This window comes from Nansenia antarctica (assembly GCF_963989245.1).
Source record: "Nansenia antarctica genome assembly, chromosome: 1".
Classification (NCBI taxonomy): Eukaryota; Metazoa; Chordata; class Actinopteri; order Argentiniformes; family Microstomatidae; genus Nansenia; species Nansenia antarctica.
In genome coordinates this window covers 42,553,934-42,574,362 of record NC_137674.1, presented here as the reverse complement: position 1 = coordinate 42,574,362, position 20,429 = coordinate 42,553,934, and the positions used below count along the sequence as shown (strand labels likewise).

Sequence of the window (20,429 nt, the reverse complement as noted above, 5' to 3'; positions counted from 1 at the left end):
CATTTTGGGAAGTCGAATTTTCACCCAGGTCGCCATTAACATGCTTCACCTTCTAACCAATTGCGAGCGAAGTGCACGCCAAGCAGAACACATGATTGTTTACGGTCAGTCAATAGCTAATTACAATGTTGACGTAGGTTAAATAAACTTTAGACGCCAGAGGATTCATTCAGCTGGAAGGCTGTGCGGTTGTAGTTCTCGTCCCGCTTGAAAATGTGTTTCCAGCAACATTATAGCGTCAGCCTAATCAGATCGATTGAAGGCACCAAGAGCCAGTTATAGTTTGTCGAAAGTAATGACATTTTTCCTACAAAAAAAGGCAATAACTGAATAACTTAAACGTACCTGTGATGAAACATGCATGGCAAGCATAAGGACTCCAATGTAAGCGATAACCATTTTAGTCATTTTGTTCTGTTCTTCTCGACTCCTCTGTCTGAAGTGACTAGTCAGTCAGTAGCTGGTGTTCGCTGCGAATGAATGCAAGCGAAATCCAAGGGCTTTTATACCTCCCTAATGTGTGACGTCAACAGGGGCGCGTCCTGAAAACCACCTGCCTAGCCCCTCAAATGGATACCTAAAGTTTACTGAAAGAACTCTCGCTTTATAGCCATTAGCCTATTGTTGGGATGTGTTGCCTTTGGAAGAAATAACAGTGCTTTAGAATAACAGTGCTTTCAGTCTCATACGAAACTTAAATAACGGTCAATATATTGCCTAACCGGTCCATTTGGTGATTAGGATCTGTTAGTTCAATTTGATGGCAGCTACTAGATTGTAATCAAGTGCAATACTGAAACACAACTGTGAACATTTCAAACCTGCAAACTGCGACACTTTAAATGAATGTGCAATATGACAACCCTCGTGCACATAAGGTTCAGAGATAGGAAATGTTAGGATATTTATAGCATAGCATAGAGTACAGCACAGTGTTTTATTTGTATAGTATAGTATAGTGGATAGTGTATATAGCCTTTATTTACTGTATGCAAACCAGCTCTTTCCCTTCTTGTTTTTAGTATTTTTTTCCTAGGGGAGCCCCCCCTCCCAAATTTCGTTGTATGGTACCTGTACTGTATTAATGACAATAAAGACCATTCATTCATTCATTCATTATATAAACATAGGATACATAACAGCAGGCATATCACTTATTTTACATCAAACACTTCTGCAGAAAGAAATCACAATTGTTTTGTATTTTATTCAGGGGTTGTTTCAGCAGCATTTTCACCTGGCCAATGACCAGTATATGTATGAACAATGTGTTCAATATAAACAATGCAAATGCTAACGTGATTTGATATTTAAAACGGAGCATAGGTGCATGTATTTATTAGAGTTGATATGTTTTAAGAAATGTTAAACAGGAATATAATGGCTTTAGGTCTAATACTGTAATCTTCCCTCAAATTATCTCCTGGTGCCTGATGTGCCTAATGGCCACACCAACCTATCCAGTTCTGATTAAGACATTACATCCTAGCATTCTTCATTTATATTATATCGTATATTTTGTGTATGTCATTTGAAGCCTGAGCAAATTGAAGTTAAAAACATCAAGCAGTGAATATGTATCCCATTCTAGTACCCTGTTATAAACACGATTCCTCGCGTTCTCTCCACTCACTTATTCTCAACAAGCATTGGAGGACAACATGCTCCGATGCGTTTTAAATAGGAAGCACGCGAAGGACGGTGGAGAGGAATCATGCTTCTAAAAATGTAAAAGGGCCATGGACCTTCGTGCGTCTGTGCGTACCAAAACCTTTTAGTACTGCTTTCATTTAACTTAGCAGACACTTAGCAGACACCTTTCTCCAAAGCGACTTACAACAGGTATACATTTAATGTAATGTACAACAACAAGTACACACCATTTTACTAAGTAAGTGAATAATCTATAGGCTACATTAGTCATCATAAGAAAAGAACAAAGAAGGAATACAACAAATATATACAGTACAGGCCAAAAGTTTGGACACACCATCTCATTCAATGCGTTTCCTTTATTTTCATGACTATTTGGTACATTGTAGATTCTCACTGAAGGCATCAAAACTATGAATGAACACATAGGAATTATGTATTTAACAATAAAGTGTGAAATAACTCTAAATATGTCTTATATTTTAGATTCCTCAAAGTAGCCACCCTTTGCTTTTTTGTTGTTAATAAAATATATAATAATAATATTAAATATAATATGTGTTAATAATAATATGTTATTATATATATATTTAATATTAATATTATATATTTTATTAACAACACATTTATTTTATTTTATTAACAACAAAAAAGCAAGGCTACTTTGAGGAATCTAAAATATAAGACATATTTAGAGTTATTTCACACTTTTTTGTTAAGTACATCATTCCACATGTGTTCATTCATAGTTTTGATGCCTTCAGTGAGAATCTACAATGTAAATAGTCATGAAAATAAAGGAAACACATTGAATGAGAAGGTGTGTCCAAACTTTTGGCCTGTACTGTATAGAGAGAGGGCTTTACCAGATATCACTACCACTCGTTTCTTTTGGTAAAGTTTCGGTATCTATTTGAGGGGCAGGGCAGGTGGTTTTCGGGAAACGCCCCTGTTGACGTCACACTCTGGTCAGGGGGGTATAAAAACCCTTGGATTTTGCTTGCATTCACTCACAACTATTGACTGGCCACTTGGGAGGAATTGAGAAGAACACCCAACAACAAAATGACTAAAATGGTTACTTTTTACATTGGAGTGCTTATCTTTGCCATGCATTTTTCATCACAGGTATGTTAACGTTTCGTGAAATTATCCAGTTATATTCTTGTTTTTAGTAGAAATGTTCAAGTAACATGTCACTTGACCATATACGCACAGATGTCTTCAATCGGTCTGATTAGGCATAGGTTGACATCGGTTGACTTAGCCCATGCACGTTGTTTCCAAATGTTGCCTGTTGTGAGTGACCGTAAGCAATCATGCTTTCTTGCACTATACGCTCGCAATTGGTTAGAAATGTTTATGCCAATGTTGATGGAGACATGGGTGACAACTACAGTAATTCTGTAGCCTGCTTTTACGCACCGCGCCGCGCCGCCAATCCAATAGCTACACGCGGTAGTTTTACTTTACACGGATTCACATGAAAAGCCCTTAGTTCGATACATGGGTAGATGAGTTTCCCTGCTAAAACACTTAAAAACAATATTTTAATTGCAGTTCTGGCACCGTCATTGACATCTTTCTCCGGTTTTCTGTTTCAGGTCCATGCGGAGAACACAACCACGGCCTACCCGATGATGAACCAGACCAGCGCTGGCTCGAGCTTCAATATGACCACGGTCGATGTCGTCAACAGTACTACATCTAACATTACTACTCTGAAAGGAGACGGCGTGTCCCACCAGTCCTGCGCCATCACGCTGCTCGTCCCAGTGGCGTTAGCGGGCTCCCTCCTGCAGGGTCTGGTATAGACTCAGTGAGCAGGGACCGCCAAGCTTTTTCGTCCTCGAAAGGCAATGATCTGCGTACCCAACCAGTGGAATTGTGCGATATTTTAAGCTACGCGTGAACGAGAATCAATAGAACGTTGAGGTCCTAAAAGATGAAACACGGTGGAAATTCTGTTGAGCCACCTTACCCGCCCGCACCAACCGAGTCCTTGGTGTGTCGCTTTCCAATGGCGAGGATTTAAGAAACTCTGCTCTTCGTTTTGTCTCTATTTTTTTAGTAAAGAAGTAAAGAATTTGGATTACTAAATTGGTTGAGGTGCATTATGGAAAATTGATGTAAACGTGATTTAAAATCCTATTTGTCCTGCAGGTTCCTGCATCATGTTGTTGTAAATTGAGGTTTAGTATGCTTTTAGACTTTTGTAGTCACAGGGTCAAGCGTTCCGAAATGTGTTTGTGACTTTTCTTGTACAAAATAAATTATGAAAATGGCGCGATTGTCCCTTTGAAATTCATCTTTAGTTCCAGTGTCGAGCGCGAATCTCACTTCTAATAATTGAAGGGGCCACTTGCAATGAGCTTGAGTGCAGGTTTATTAGGCAGTGTTCTGCGTAAGAACAACAAATGCAACAAATCTAAATCGGGTGTAATTGAATGCATCTGTAGGCCTACTGCAGGTTTAATCCCACTTGCAACAAACCACTCATGTAATGGCCGAGATACAGTACAGGCCAAAAGTTTGGACACCTTCTCATTCAATGTGTTTCCTTTATTTTCATGACTATTTACATTGTAGATTCTCACTGAAGGCATCAAAACTATGAATGAACACATGTGGAATGATGTACTTAACAAAAAAGTGTGAAATAACTCGAAATATGTCTTATATTTTAGATTCCTCAAAGTAGACACCCTTTGCTTTTTTGTTAATAAAAAAAATAAAATGTGTTAATAAAATATATAACCATAATATTAAATATAATAACATATTATTATTAACACATATTCTATTTAATATTATTATATATTTTATTAACAACAAAAAAGCAAAGGGTGGCTACTTTGAGGAATCTAAAATATAAGACGTATTTAGAGTTATTTCACACTTTATTGTTAAATACATAATTCCTATGTGTTCATTCATAGTTTTGATGCCTTCAGTGAGAATCTACAATGTAGCCTACCAAATAGTCATGAAAATAAAGGAAACACATTGAATGAGAAGGTGTGTCCAAACTTTTGGCCTGTACTGTATGTTCCCCTAGTTTGTAACACATTAGATCTTGGACTACTTGAACATGTTATTAAATATTTTCACATGTGGGCAACATGATTTGTAATTAGGTTATTTTCATTCGTAGTGATTAGGCCTATTTATTTGTAATGTGTAGCTGAATGCCTGTCCACGCAATAAATGTAGGTTCGGACTGACATCCGTGGTGTCTCAGATCCCATCTCCGTTATTAGAAATGGTGAAGATACATATTCGGTTTCTGATCAGCATACCTGACTAGGCTTTAGCTCAGTCACTTGCTATTAAAGAAAACGGCTATTATGAAAGTTGTGGCCTACAGCCTTGGCCTAATTAGATCAGTCGAATACACTTGTGCGTAGTCACATGCTATGATAGTCTACATTTCCCCAACATTAAGTCAAACACTAAGAGAGGAAAGCCATATCGAGTGGCAAAGCAATAACTGAATATAACTTAATTATGCCTATACAAAACGTCTTCATACCTTTGATAAAAAATGCATGCATAGCATAAGGACTCATGTAAGCGGTAACCATATTTATAATTATGTTGCTGACGTTCTTCTCAGTTCCTATGTTTCACGTTACTTTTTTTCCACGTCGTTTAGTTTGCCGAGAACGAAGGCAATCGAAACCTAAGGATTTGTATACCCCTGACAAGTGTGACGTCAACAGGTGCGCATCCCCAAACCCCCCTGCCCCCCTGCCCCTCAAAGTGCTTTCAGTCTGACACCAAACTAACTGGCCTAACGGTCAACATGGCTCATCGATGGTCCTTTTGGTAATTATATAAATGCTACCCAGCAAGCCTACCACTTATCATATCAACAACTTATCTTGAATAGGCCTATTTCTGTAGTTCCTTAATATTGTTATTTAGGTCAATATTGCTTTTGTTTCGCATGTTAACCTCTACCTTATCAACGGTGAAGAATGTTACGCTATTGAATTACACAAGATCACAGCGACCTCTTGCTTTCTCACATAAAATGAAAACGCGATTTGATATTTACAATGACCTTTGTCCCTTCGTCCTTTCCGTAGTTGTCCTCCTCTCCACTTCTTCCGGAAGAAACAGTGCCACAAGCAGCTCGAAATTAAGCAACGGAGAGATCCATATCTCAACAACAAACAAACAAAACGGTATTTTTATTGCAGACGCAAAGAGTACATTGTACTCGCCTCTCCATGCTGCTGTGCCGGATCTCGGCAGTGAACCAGAGTGTAGTGAGATGGGGTTGGAGTGCTCGCAGAGGCGCCCTGCTCCAGGCACTCTCCTTCAGCTCCAGTCGCTGTCACTATGTCAGCTCCCCCGAGGGCACCGCACAGCCCTCAGCCACCCCTGCACAGGGACAGTACCGAGACAGCGTGCTTCTCCCCCGCACTGAATTCCCCATGAAATTAACCGGACAGAAACTTCTGGACCGGGAAATGGAGATTCAGCGGGTAAGGAGGGAGGGTAGCTCTGCCTGTCCCAAGTGAAGTGTCGCTAGCTAGTTAGTCAATCACCTTGTTGCCATTGTGTGAGAGAGAGACACAGAGAAACAGACAGACAGATGCACACACAAACACACACGCCCGTCCACATGGTCTGACTTCATGATGATGGGATACACAGCTGCTGCTATGGCTTCTATTAACTTACTGTGATGTACATATATATATATAAATAGTTGTCTGATCTGTTTCTAGGAGTGTGGGTTTGCGGAGCTGTACTCATGGCAGAGAGAGAGGAAGGCCAAGAAAGAATACTGTCTCCATGACGGACCCCCGTACGCGAACGGGGACCCACATGTCGGACACGCCCTCAATAAGGTATCTGCAGTTCATACCTTACAGAGGACAAAGTGATAATGATGGAATCACTATTTTCTTTACTTGTATTAAGAGTGGCAACATAGAGAAACCAGTTCTCCCATTTGTAACTGTCAATGCTTCAATGATTTGTCATCTAGATCCTCAAAGACATCCGAAACCGCTTTGAGATGCTGAGAGGAAGGCAGGTCCACTACGTGCCGGGCTGGGACTGCCACGGACTGCCCATCGAGCTAAAGGCCCTGGGAGAGTTAGGGACCAGCGGCCTTAGCCCTCTGCAGATCAGACAGAAAGGTGAAAGAGCAGAGGACAGATAGCTGACACAATAATGCTATGAAAGTTCATACGTCACAAACTGCAAAATGTAGGCCTAAAGACAACTGGTGACACTCGTCATTTTTGGAGACAAATCGGAGCAGTATATAAAGTAGGTTATTATTTGCCCAAAGGCATACTAAACCTTTATGGTGTATTGATTTCATTATTTGAATTTACCGTTCAATAGTTACTGCTCACATTACGTTTGTTCGCAATCATAACGCTGACGTCTGTCTCTAGTAGGCTATATTCTGCAGGCTGTGATGTATGGATGTTCAAAGCATATACTGAGATCTTCTGGAGTATGAGTTTCTCCTATCCACTTACTCAAGGTCAGATATGTTGTCCATAGCTCTTATAATTAAGGGTAGAAGCATTGGTAGAAGAAGTAATCTGATCCTAGATCTATGGTTAAGGGCACTTGTGGAGGACAGCTTTAAGCATACTGGTCACGGATCATTCATGCATGAACAGTCATTTATGTAACTAGCTCTCATGTATTGCAGTTACACACACCTTGTCCTGTGATCTGTTTATCGATAAATTATCTGATATGCACAAGACACTAGAAAGTCAGCTAGTTATGACGGTTTGTTCCTAAAATCTCCCCTCTCGCCGCTTCTCCAGCGAGGGAGTTTGCTGAGGGGGCCATAGCAAGACAGCGGGCGGCCTTCCAGCGCTGGGGAGTGATGGCAGACTGGGACAAGTGCTACTACACCTTCGACGGGGCCTACGAGGCTGCTCAGCTCAAGGTCTTTCAGGAGATGCACGGCAAGGTGGGAGATATTCTGTTCTATTTGATTGTGATTCCCTCCCATTGCTGAATGAGAATTATATTGGTTAGCATATTCTATTCTTGTCTTTTTCTGGGCTATAGGCCAGTTTTGTTTCTTCTCAAATGTCTCTTTGGGATGGGAATACTCATTCTCTCTCTCTCTCTCTCTCTCTCTCTCTCTCTCTCTCTCTCTCTCCCTGTCTCTCTCTATCAATATGTTTGGTGTCTGGGTGTGGCTGTGTGTACGGCTCATGAGTGGGGGTTGATTGTTTCTATGTAAAACATGTTAGTGGGGTTGGGAATCCTCCTTGCTGGTATTGGTGTGTCTATTGTGCTGTGTTTTTGTTTTTGTTCTGTTTGTGTTGTGTTCTAGGCTTTGTTTGGGGTTGGGTGCATGTAGTATTTTTAAGCGGGGGGGGGGGGGGCGGTTGGGTTGGTTGTTATAATTATTTTTCTACCTTTCTCTCTCTCTTTCTCTCCCTCTTTCTTTCTTTCTTTTTTTTCACTCTCTCTCTCTCTCTCTCTCTCAACTTTGTTGTTGTCTGGTAATGTTTAGGGGCTGATCTACCAAGACTACAAGCCAGTGTTCTGGTCTCCCTCTTCTCGGTAGGCAGCATTGAGTCCATTCTGCCAGGAAATTGAATACCTTATTGCAATTATTTTAAATTATTTATTTAAAAAGCAATTTGAACCCAGGTCTATGTTATTGGTCATTGAACAATACTTGTTTATTGTCATTGTTTGAGACTTCTCTAATCCTCCCTCTCTCCCTTTCTGTCTCTAGGACCGCCCTGGCGGAGGCAGAGTTGGAGTATAACCCCCAGCATGTGAGCAAGGCCATCTACGCCACATTCCCCTTGGTCACCTTGCCCCCCAAGATGGCGGCTGCTGCAGGTAGAGCATCTCAACCAGGGTTTCCAGGTTGGCTACAATGTCCAGCCCAAAGGCCACTCAAAATACATGAGTCCATGTGTCTCATAATGAGAATCTAAATACAACTGGTGAAATTGCTTTACCTTATTCTCTGCATTCGCCCCTTCTTATTTGTTCATCACACCAAATGATTTAATCTGAATGATAGAATGGATTGATATTGAATGGTTCAGGTTGGTTTTAGAAAATATTATTGAAATGTAATTTTTTTTCTCGAAAAGTCCAAATGGTTAGCTTTTTTCCCGTTTCATTAATTCAGATTCGAAATTCAAGGACTTGGGGCAGTCATGATAGAACAAATGGGGCAAACAAGATCATGAGGGAGAAGTTTGTAGCTAGTGCTGTTAGTTTGTTGTTCTTCCAATGTTCTCAACACACACACACCCTCAGGCCTCCCTCCCCCACTCCCAGATATAGTTAAACAACTTTAATGAGAAGGGGTTCAGGAAGAGGAGGCTATCTCTCAACACACACACACACACACTCACACACTCACACACACACACACACTCACACACACACACACACACACACACACACACACACTTTCTAGGGGCCCTGAATATTGCTCATACTGCCCGGTGTGTCTATTTGTCTGTCTCAGGGGAGTTGGGGAGTATGTCCGTGTTGGTGTGGACCACTCAGCCGTGGACCATTCCAGCCAACCAGGCGGTCTGCTTCATGCTCAATGCCCAGTAAGTCTAGCTGTTGATAGACACCTACAGTACTATACACACATATCCCTGAATAATGCACATTCCCTGTCCATCGAAGGACAGGCTCATTGTAATCCATGGACTGAGGAATTGCTCATTCCATTCCATGCATTACAATAAGCCCGTCCTCCGATTTCTACCTCCGCCAGCTTCCACTGCATCATACATGTCATCTTTAGAAACTGCTAAGATGACTGGTTATTTGTTCTCTAGTATAAGTGTGTTATAATTTCCCTCTCAGGTACTCTGTTGTGAAGCGGGCCGACAGCTCACAGCTCCTCCTAGTGGCCACGGAGCGCATCGCCAGCTTGGCAACTCTGCTGGGCACAGAGCTGGAGAGTGTGGGCATGTTCACAGGTACACTGACATTATATACACACACACACACACACACACACACACACACACAATGTAATTGTCGATCAAACTCTTTCTCTGACTCTCTTTCTCTCCAGGTGCAGAGCTCGAGGGTGGAGTCTGCCAACATCCCACCATTCCTGGCAAGCAGGTTCCATTATTACCAGCCAATCATGTGATGATGGGCAAAGGGACAGGATTGGTACATACAGCACCCGCCCATGGCATGGAGGACTACAGTGTGGCTTCACAGTTTAAACTGTCAGTGGTACGTTCTTTCAATTATCTGAGCAAATATGGGTGCCAGTCTGTATGTTGTTGTCAGTGTAATGGTTTGTGGTTTGCATGTTTTTATTTACTACCTGTCCAGTGACGTGTGTGTGTGTGTGCGCGCGCGTGTGTGTGTTGCTTCTCTCCCAGGAGTGTATGGTGGATGAGGAGGGCAAGTTCACTGAGCTGGCTGGTCCTGAGCTGCAGAACTTACCTGTGATGGGGGAAGGCACCGACACAGGTACAGAGAGAGAGATGTTTGTGACGACGCTAAGCATATTTGGACTGGTTCAGCCTGAGGCTCTTTGTTCATGAGCATTTGAAATATGTGTGTGTTTGGCTTACACTTGTGTATCTGACTGTTTCTTTACGTGTGTGTGAGTGTGTGAGTGTGTGAGTGTGTGAGTGTGTGAGTGTGTGAGAGTGTGTGTGTGTGTGTGTGTGTGAGACTGTTGAGTGTGAGTGTGAGTGTGAGTGTGAGTGTGTGTGTGTGTGTGTTGCTGTGTCTAACAATGTGCGTGCCTGTCTGTGTATCAGTGATCTCCATGCTGAAGGCAGCCGGGGCTCTAGTGAAGGAAGAGGAGTGTATCCACAGTTACCCTTACGACTGGAGGAGCAAGCAGCCCGTGGTCATTAGACCTAGCAAACAGTGGTTCATCGACACGGCCAGCCTCAAAGACAAGGCCAAGGTGAGAAGAATCAACTCTGGAAATGATTCTTTTGTGTGTGAATGATTCACATTCATTGAGAGAGTCTCGCTGCAGGTGAGTCCAGTCTTACAGAGAATGATTCTTCGTATTAGAGAATCGGGTATACAAAAGGATTTTCACCTGCAAAGCCGACTTCTGTCCAACAGATGGTATTACATACCAATAGTTGTAACAAGATTGAGAATCTCATACCTTGAGAGAATTACTCACTTTCTTGCTCTGTGTGTGTGTGTGTAGGATGTGCTCCAGAAGGTGCGTGTGATGCCAGAGTCGGCACGGGGTAGCCTGTTGGCGATGCTGGACAGACGGACATACTGGTGTATCTCTCGCCAGAGGAGCTGGGGTGTACCCATACCAGTGTTCTACCACAAGGAGACAGGAGAGCCCCTCATTAACAAGTAATCATACACACACCCCTATCCTGGTTCACTCAATCTTTCTCAGACACACACACACACACACACACACACAAACATACGTGCCGCAGTCACACACATGCCGCAGAAACACAAACACACACACACACACAAACACACACACACACACACACACACACCTCTCTAACCTCTCTCTGTCTCTACAGACATACAGTGGACCATGTGTCCAAGCTGTTCTCAGAGAACGGCAGTGACTGCTGGTGGGAGCTGCCTATGGAGTCACTACTGCCCCCAGAGGTCCTCATGAAGGTAAGCAGCTAATGGCAAGGAAATACACACACACACACACACACACATACATACACATATATATACTACTATACGAATTTTTGTGTGCATTTAGTTCTGACGTGTGTGTGTGTGTGTGTGTGTTTCTTTCTCAGAGTAAAGCAGGACCAGTGACAGACTACGAGCGCGGTGACGATGTGTTGGACATCTGGTTTGACAGCGGAGCGTCTTGGGCTGCTGTACTTGAAGGTGAGCTTAGTTTTACTGCTACGGCATTTCAGGGTTGTGTCTTAGCATCAAGGTTGTCTTGCCTGGTGTCATTGGATTAGGAATTAATGCTATCTAGTCTCTATCTACGTGGCTAGTAATGTTAACTCTCCATTAGCAATTGCTTTGTCTATACTTATGTGACTTAGCTTGAGTGCTAAGTCCCCTTTTTAATTAAGTTAGCACTTTAGCTTTAGTGCCTTCGCACATACTGTGACGTCGTCTTACATTTAAGTTGATCTTTTATCCTTAACCACCTCTCAATAAAGGACAACTCTATGACAAAGCTTTGTTTTTATTATTTTAGAAGCAACATTTTTTTTAAATCAAGTAATTACATGAAAACTATTCCTCCAAAACTCTTCCTCCAAAACATCCTGGTGTTTGGTTGTGATGTGTTTTCAGAGGAGGTGGAGGAGGCCGATTCTGAGCAGCCAGAGTCAGGGCTCAGCTGGCTCCGTGCTTCGCTACCTAAACCCCTGGTGCCAGGTTAATAACCCCCTACCCAAGACCTTCTACCTCCCTCCCTCCCTCCCTACCTCCTCTCTCTCTCTCTCTCTCTCTCTCTCCCTCGGGTTCTCTTTCGTTTTTTTTTTTTACTTTCTTACCCACTCTGTTTCCCTCTCTTTCTTTCCCGCCCCCCTCTCTCTCCCTCAATGTATCCCTTTATCTGTCTTTCTTACACTCCCTCCCTATTTTCTCTCCTCAGCCTGCAGGCCTCTGAGAACCTTGTAAGGGAAATGGGCACCGTGACTATGGTTTCTCTTCCAGGATTCTCACACACACACACACACACACACACACACACACACACACACACACACACACACTGTTCACATTCACTTTCACCTGAAGGCTGCATTGTTGGTACAGTCTGTGGCAGAAGCACTGCTGTCTACAAACCCCTCGTCTCTCTAACAGCTCTGTGGCTATGAAACGCTCTGTCTCTTTTTGGAATGTTCCGGTAATGTCTGGCCTAGTCCCCGTTATGTTCACTTAGGGCATTGGGTCATGGCATGACTATTGTCGATGAAATATTGATTGTATGTTTTCACTATTTCAGCTCACTGCACGCTAATACTTTTGGTTGAGTTTGACTGATGCATGGTGGATGTCTTCACGAACAATGGCTATGGTCTCTGCCTTTCTAGACTTTTCCAGCCTCTTTGGACAAAGTCAACACGTTACTCCTGATACTAACGTTTCTCTCCCTCTTTCTCTCTCTGTCGTGCTCTATTTCGTGAATGATGGGTTGAGAACAGAAGAAAGGAAAAATACAAACTGAACTCGCTTTCTCGCCTTTCCCTTTCTCTCCCCCACTCCCCCCCCCCCCCCCCTCTCTTTCCCTCTCACATACAGAGTCGGACCGGAGGGCTGATGTGTATGTTGAGGGGAAGGACCAGATAGGTGGCTGGTTCCAGTCTTCTCTACTGACCAGTGTGGCTGTGAGGAACAAGGCACCCTACAAGTCAGTGGGAGAGCTGTACATTTAAGTGTGTGTGTGTGTGTGTGTGTGTGTGTGTGTGTGTTTGGGAGGGTGTTTTGTGTATAGAGGTGAAAATGAAATAGTGGTGTGTGTGTGTGTGTGTCTGTGCAGGGGTCTGGTGGTACATGGCTTTGTGGTCAGTGAGAAAGGAGAGAAGATGTCCAAGTCTGTAGGCAATGTGGTGGACCCTGACATAGTCATCAACGGAGGAAAGGTGAGAGGCCGTCGATGAGACACAGACATTTGAGTACTCTGGTACACAGCATGCTAATACTAATGCCCATAACCCCCCCCTCTCTCTCACTCTCTCTCTGTACTTTTTCCCTCTCCCTCTTTCTTTCTTTCTTTCTCTATCTTGTCCCTTTTCTGTATTTTCCCCCTCCCTCTTTCCTCTCTCTCTCTCTCTCTCTCTCCGCTTTTCTTCTCCTTCTCTCCCAGGCCCCGAACGGGTCTCCTCCCTACGGGGCAGATGTGTTGCGTTGGTGGGTGGCAGAGGCCAATGTCTTCTCTGAGGTCCAGATCGGCCCCTCCGCGCTCAACTCAGCCAGAGACAGTGTCAATAAGGTATTAACACTCTTCTCTCTACATTTCTGCCAGCTTGCCACGGCTCTTAATCATCTTAATGATGCCCAACTATCACAGTTACCTCTGTAATACTCATACAGTAATTATCTCTCTCCCTAGTTGAGGAACACCCTGAAGTTCTTGTTGGGGAACCTGCAGGATTTTGACCCTCTCACTCAGGCAGTGGACCCCAAAGAGATGCACTACGTTGACCAGTACCTACTGCACGTGCTGCGGGACTACAGCATGAAGGTGTGTGTGTGTGTGTGTGTGTGTGTGTGTGTGTGTGTGTAATTTAACAGTGCTGTTGTGTTTGTGTGTGTGTGTCAGGTGACAGATGCCTACAGCGAGTTTGATGCGGGCAGAGCCATCCGCCTCCTGCAAGGCTTCATCACCAGAGATCTCTCCAGCTTCTACTTCAGCATCATCAAAGACAGGTACTGTGACTATACCACTCCTACAGGTGCATCTCCAAAAATGTGAATATCATGGAAAAGTTTAGTATTTTCCGTAATTTCATTCTAAAAGTGAAACTTTCATATATTCTAGATTCATTACACATGAAGTGAAATATTTCAAGCCTTTTTTGTTTTAATGTTGATGATTACGGCTTACAGCTCATGAAAATCAAAAATCCAGTATCTCCAAATATTCGAATATTACATAAGACCAATCCAAAAAAGGATTTATAATACAGAAATGTCGACCTTCTGAAAAGTATGTTCATTTATGCACTATACTTGGTCTGGGCTCCTTTTGCACAAATCAGCCTGTGGCACTGCTGAGGTGTTATGGCCCAGGTTGCTTTGATAGCAGCCGTCAGCCCGTGGTTGAACATTTTAATGCTCAACTCTGTTTTTCCTCTCGTGTTCTTCCCTTCTTTCTCACTCACTCACTCACTCACACACACACACACACACACACACACACACACACACACACACACACACACACACACACACACACACACACACACACACACACACGCACACACACACGCACACGCACACACATTCAGGCTGTACTGTGATCCTGAGGACTCGTTGGGTCGGCGGTCATGTCAAACGGTCCTAGAGGAGATTCTGGATGGATTGACCCGTTCCATCGCTCCTGTCCTGCCCCATCTGGCAGAGGAGGTCTACCTACATGCCCCGGGACACGACGGTACGGCCCTGTGTGTGTGTGGGTGGGTCTGTGTGTGTGGGTAGGTGGGTGGGTGGGTGGGTAGGTGGGTGGGTGGGTGGGTGCATGAGAGAGGGGGAGAGGGAGAGGGAGAGTGTGGTTGGGTGTGTGGGGGGAGGACTTTAAGAGTGTATCTCTGTCAGTGTGTGGATGTGACTGTGTGTTTTTGAGTGGTGTGTGTTTGTAAGATGCTCCATGTCTGACCGTCTGTGTGTGCATCCAGCGGGGGAGACTCTGTTCCGGAGCGGCTGGATCAAGAGCAGCTCGGTGTGGCGGAGGCCAGGATTGGAGGAGGCGGTGGAGGGAGCGTGTGCCATCAGAGACTCCTTCCTGTCCTCGATCCCAGGACGCAATGCAGCAGAGTATGAGCTCACCATCGCCATCGAGCCTGGTCTACTATTTGAGCTCATGGAGGTAAGATAACATATGCTTTTATTGTCTGTTTGCCCCGAAATGTGCTTTGCATCATTAAAAACAGCTCACGTCATGACATTCAAAAAACTAACAAACCCCCCCCACATAAATCCAACATTCAATACTGTGATGTATGGTTTGTATAAAGTCCTAGTGTACAATACAAATAGACAGGTACAATTTCTGTGGAAATTGTGATGTGTGCTGGCCCCTCACAGCCAGTAGGGACAATACTATTGCGATACAATACATTATGGTGAGAAATTGAGCTGCGCTATAATCTCATATATTTACTGAAAATGTCAAATTTAACTGAAAATTCGGGTGTGTGTTCGGAAGCTAAGTTATTGTCCCTTTAAAGTGCAAGGCTTGGAAGTGCTTGGTTTTTTGACAATAACACTTGCCTACCAAGTGTACCTAGCACTTTGAGCTGCAATGTTTGCAGGTAAAGCGCTATACAAATAAAAGTTATTATTATTATTATTACCAACACACTGCTACTGATTTATAGCTAGAGTGACTTTTAGGAGCATTCTAAGGCATACTGTATTTAAACTTGACACATAAACATCTAACTAACCCTGCTCTGCTCTGCTCTTCTTCCTTCCTCTTCGGCCTCCTCCAGTCTCTACAGGATGAGACCACCTCCACCTCCTCCCAGCTGACAGAGCTGATGATGTCATCACGGGTCACCCTGGCCAGCGCCCTGCCCAGAGACCTGCCTGACGACGCCCTCATCAGCAAGGGCAGCTTCCTCATCAACCTGGAGGGTGAGACCTGTAGACACGGTTAGCCTAGGCTAACGCTAATATAACCTCTACCACAGCTAGCTCGGCAAACACTAAGATACTGTATTATTGTTAGACAAATAGTTAAATCGTGCTAATGTTAGCATAGGTACACATCAACCACCATAACAGGCAAAGCCTTTACTCTTTCCTTCCTTCTGTCTGTCCTATCAGGTGGGGTTATCCGGGAGGACAGTGCCTACAGTGTAGCGGCAGTGTCCACCTCCATGGCCCGGTGCCAGCGGTGCCGCCGCTACACAAGCGACTCAGCGGACTGCCTCTGCCCGCGCTGCCAGACCATCATCACAGGGGCAAAATGAGACTGGGCCAATCAACCAACCAGCAGCCTTCTCTCATCCCTTTCCCTTTGCTACAACTTAGCCCAGCCAAGGCAAATATTATTAACTTTAAAATGCACTTTGGGGCAAAAGCAAGCCAAAAGACAGACTGACTAGCTTTTACAGAAAACTACTAAATTACCCACAATTCCACAGCTGCATAACCGACATGGAAAGGGCTTTGACGAAGATATGGATACTTTGAGCTTGAGCAGATGGGTTAAAACAGAGCACTCATTTTATTTTTTTGTTATTTTTGTATTATTTGTTTGGTAAACGAGAGAATGGTTAACTTGTTCACATTCTAGGTTGACTAGCTTGTTAACCAATGACCGTGTGCCATGTCATGGACTGAGCAGCCGGATTTCAGATAGCTATAATCATACGATCCGGTTAGCCAACATATTAAATACTTATCCAGGTGTTCTGAGATTTGCACTACACAGCTTAAGCAAGGGATACTCTGTCCTTTTGTGTTTCTATCCCACCTGCCAAAGAACGGCAAGCGTCTGTAAGATCTCTTTGATTGGGAAGGTTATTGATACTCACCCACTATTCCTCCACTCACTAACCCCTGAGTCAGTGGTTCTGTTACAATATCCACACTAGCAAACAATGAAGCATGTAAGCAATGTATCTTTGTTTCACTTTAAAGAGATGCTACAGGATTTGTCACTAATTACTTACATCCAATTTTGTCTTACATGGTACCTGTATGCTTCATGATATAATGTTAATCGTTTTCTTATCTTATTAGACCACATAGTCCTCAACAATCTTTCCCTCTTGGGAGTGGAGAAATGTGCTCCTCTCTGTCCAATCAGTTAAAACGGGGGACCCATCTTTTGGCCTGTGAGTGCTAATTTTAGCACTAGTGACAGAAAATATATTTTAAAATCCTGAAGCAGTGGTATGTTAGTGTGGATACAGAAACAGACTATAGTGCTATTAGCTATTGAGAGAATCCAGCCAACAGGCTATGGTAATGATGATGATGATTATTATTATTAATATATATGCGCGTGTGTATTGAGGATTACAATGTATTGTTACAGTGCTTGTCAGTTTTTGTCTTGTGTTGAAATGGGTGTCTTGCTTTAACTGTATGTCACTGTGTGACCAGATAAGAACGTTAAAGAGATGTGATCTATTTGAATTCTGTAACAAATATATGATAAATTGCGATGATGGTGATCTTTGGATGTTCTTCTATACATTTACCAAACCTCCTGTATTAAATCACACTTGCAATGGCAAATCTCCATTGAGAATGCTTTTTAGTCTAGGATTAGTCTTAATCTGCATCCATGAAACCAGCCCTTCATGTGGCAAACTAATATGGGGTAGCTGTATGAGTAATTTATCATAAATATGGGGGTGTAATTTATCAAAGTATGGGGTTTACTTTTGACACTCTGCTAAGCCAGTGGAGCCCATCACCTACAAAACATTGAACTTTGAATTTATGTGTCCCATTTCTGTACTTGGCACTTCTGCATAGAAGACCTATTGATTGGAATGAGAAAGGGTTGGTATCAAGGCAGATGTTTAGGACAATCCTATGTTTTTAAATTGATGTGGGAAAGTGCACACTTCACAAAATGGGACAGACATTTATGGGCAAAATCGTTCTGAAATCTCAACCCAAAAATATCTACAGAGTGGCTTTTCTGTTTGAACTGCTGTTCAGATCAGTGAACGTGTCCCCCGTTTACGGCATTGACCCTCAAAAGAGACACCAGAGAAGAAGAGAAGCATCAAACTCAAGTTCTTTATTCTGCGTCATGTGACCCCAGACAGCTACCCTGGACTTCAAACTACAGACAAGGAGGGTACAGGCACAGCTCGTACAGTACTGCGCATAAATAACCAAAAATAATAAGATCTATTCATCTTTTTAATATATGATACATCTCTCTATAAGTCTGAAAAGGAGAGAGGGATGCAAACAGAACAATGACATGGCACATATTACAGGCAACCTTCAATCTTTGGCTGTGTGTTAAGTGGGTAGGTTAGAATGGGCTAGTAGGCAGGTACAGAACAAGTTGACAGACAGTTAAGTAAAAAGGAAATGCAACAAGTAAAATGTGACAAGGTTACCGATTCCCAATCGATCTACTGTAGCCCTCTGACACTCTTGTGTGCGCACACACACGCGCGCACACACGCACACACACACACACACACACACACACACACACACACAATGCTATCCAGAAATAAAGACTTTTACATTGATGCCAGATACAACTGTACTGTATGCTACTTGTTTGAGAGAATAGAATGGGTATGCCTGGGAAACAATGGGTTGAATAAATCAATTCTAAATGCCCCCCCCCCCCCCATCACTCCCTAACTCTTTCATTTACAATTAATTAGATGCAACACTTATCAACTTGAAAACTCGGCTAGGAGCCGAACCTCCTCCTTTAAAAAGTTACTTCTTCACCCCTTTCTGACTTCTCCCCATTCCTGTCTGTACAAATGCATGATAGACTTATAAAGGGTTATAAGAGCTCTTTTTAACTTTGCTCCCCATCTCCCTTACTCTCTTTTCTCTCAGAGTAGAAACTCCATGTCTCTCTCTGCCCATCTTCCCTCTCCTCTGCCCCCCTCCCCCCCTCCCCCAGTCCTCTCCCTGCAGTGCATCCACTGCCTTTAGTATCTCCTCACCACTGTCTCTCATTCCCTCCCTCCCCTCCCCCCCACTCTCAGTCCTCTCCCTGCAGTGCATCCACTGCCTTTAGTATCTCCTCACCACTGTCTCTCCCCTCCCCTCCCCTCCCCTCCCTCCCTCCCCTCCCTCCCCACCTCCCCTCCCTCCCTCCCTCCCCTCCCCTCCCCACCTCCCCTCCCCTCCCCACCTCCCCTCCCTCCCTCCCCACCTCCCCTCCCCTCCCTCCCACTCTCAGTCCTCTCCCTGCAGTGCTTCCACGGCCTTTAGTATCTCCTCACCACTGTCTCTCATTCCCTCCCTCCCCACCTCACCTCCCCTCCCCTCCCTCCCTCCCTCCCCCCCACTCTCAGTCCTCTCCCTGCAGTGCTTCCACGGCCTCCAGGAGGTGCAGGGCCAGGCTGTACTGGGTGTGGTTCTCAGGCAGGATCTCGATGAGGCGGCTCACCAGCCTGCTGGTCTGTGACAGAGGCACTGACGGGCACCGCAGCTCACCGGGGTCCTGGGGACAGAACGAACACACACACACACACACACACACACACACAATAATGTAATAAAGTGGTTATAAAGTAGTTCTTTCTAATAGCAGGTTGTAGTGTGTTATAGGCTGACCATAGCCTTGAGCCAGGTGCAGAGTGTGGGGGGCAGGCGTGCCAGCAGCTCCATGGCAGGCTGGGTCTGGGTCTCGGTGTGGAGCAGGGAGTAGCTCAGCCTCTCGCCGGTCAGAACCAACAGCTGAGAGCCCAGCACGTCCTTGTCCTCCACCCCCAACATCACCTGGGAGAGAGGATATGGTATACATTAGGCTCACTGATGGGTTGTAGTTATGGAATATACTGTAGCTGTGTTTGTGTTCTTATTACTGTCTACAATTGTGTATATAACGTGTGTGTGTGTTTGTGTGAGACTTATTACCAGGCCATGGGGGGGATGTATATGGTAACTATGTGCTTGTGTAGTGTACAGTTTTCTATCTACAGATAATTCCTGTCAATATGTTGTCCTCCCAAAGAGGGTGTATATTGTTCCCATACTCCTGTTCTATAACCCTTTGAAAACCAATAAATATACTTAAAAAAAATAAAAATAAAAATATATATATATACTGTATATGTTGTCCTCCCTACCTCCTCAGCCCTGGGGTCCAGTCCCTGGTTGTAGAGCTCACACACCAGGTGTCGACGCAGGATGTCAGGGTTGACCTGCAGCAGAGGCCCCAGCTCCAGACACAGGGAGGGCCACCAGTCTGCCTCGGCCCCGGGACCAGAACCAGCTCCAGTGCCGGGGTTTGAACCAGAGGCAGGGGCCTCCCCCAGAGACTTCACCCAGCCTGTCAACACCCTCAGGAGGAACTGGGAGACAGGGGAGAGAGGGGATAAAGCAGAGGGCGGGATGGAGGACAAACAGAGAGAGATATGTTCAGACATATACTGTAACTTGTAGCACAGAAA

General features: G+C 44.1%; 2 protein-coding genes across 3 annotated transcripts in view; one reads left to right on the top strand and one right to left on the bottom strand.

The window, feature by feature from the left end:
• The first annotated feature begins 5,785 nt into the window (after positions 1 to 5,785).
• On the top strand, positions 5,786 to 17,537 carry iars2 (isoleucyl-tRNA synthetase 2, mitochondrial). Of its 2 annotated transcripts, XM_080534514.1 has the most exons (24): positions 5,786 to 6,146; positions 6,393 to 6,515; positions 6,656 to 6,809; positions 7,461 to 7,609; positions 8,165 to 8,214; positions 8,393 to 8,502; positions 9,146 to 9,236; positions 9,499 to 9,614; positions 9,713 to 9,882; positions 10,035 to 10,125; positions 10,422 to 10,573; positions 10,832 to 10,992; positions 11,178 to 11,280; positions 11,415 to 11,508; positions 11,932 to 12,015; positions 12,886 to 12,994; positions 13,124 to 13,226; positions 13,451 to 13,576; positions 13,697 to 13,828; positions 13,907 to 14,013; positions 14,595 to 14,740; positions 14,982 to 15,172; positions 15,798 to 15,942; positions 16,135 to 17,537. In XM_080534514.1, the coding sequence occupies exons 1-24, from the start codon at positions 5,889 to 5,891 to the stop codon at positions 16,278 to 16,280; spliced, it is 3,111 nt and encodes a 1,036-aa protein (XP_080390640.1). In that variant the 5' UTR covers positions 5,786 to 5,888; the 3' UTR covers positions 16,281 to 17,537. The 2 variants fall into 2 exon arrangements, with proteins under 2 accessions (XP_080390640.1, XP_080390641.1); XM_080534515.1 differs by lacking the exon at positions 11,932 to 12,015.
• Positions 17,538 to 19,324: 1,787 nt separating this feature from the next.
• The window catches only part of rab3gap2 (RAB3 GTPase activating protein subunit 2 (non-catalytic)), a gene marked incomplete at both ends in the record, with an annotated part of 20,411 nt that continues 19,306 nt past the window's right edge, over positions 19,325 to 20,429 (bottom strand). The window contains 3 exons of the mRNA XM_080550514.1: positions 19,325 to 19,477; positions 19,591 to 19,755; positions 20,106 to 20,330. Coding sequence (XP_080406640.1) covers positions 19,325 to 19,477; positions 19,591 to 19,755; positions 20,106 to 20,330 — 543 coding nt within the window. The remainder of the gene's footprint in view (positions 19,478 to 19,590; positions 19,756 to 20,105; positions 20,331 to 20,429) is intronic.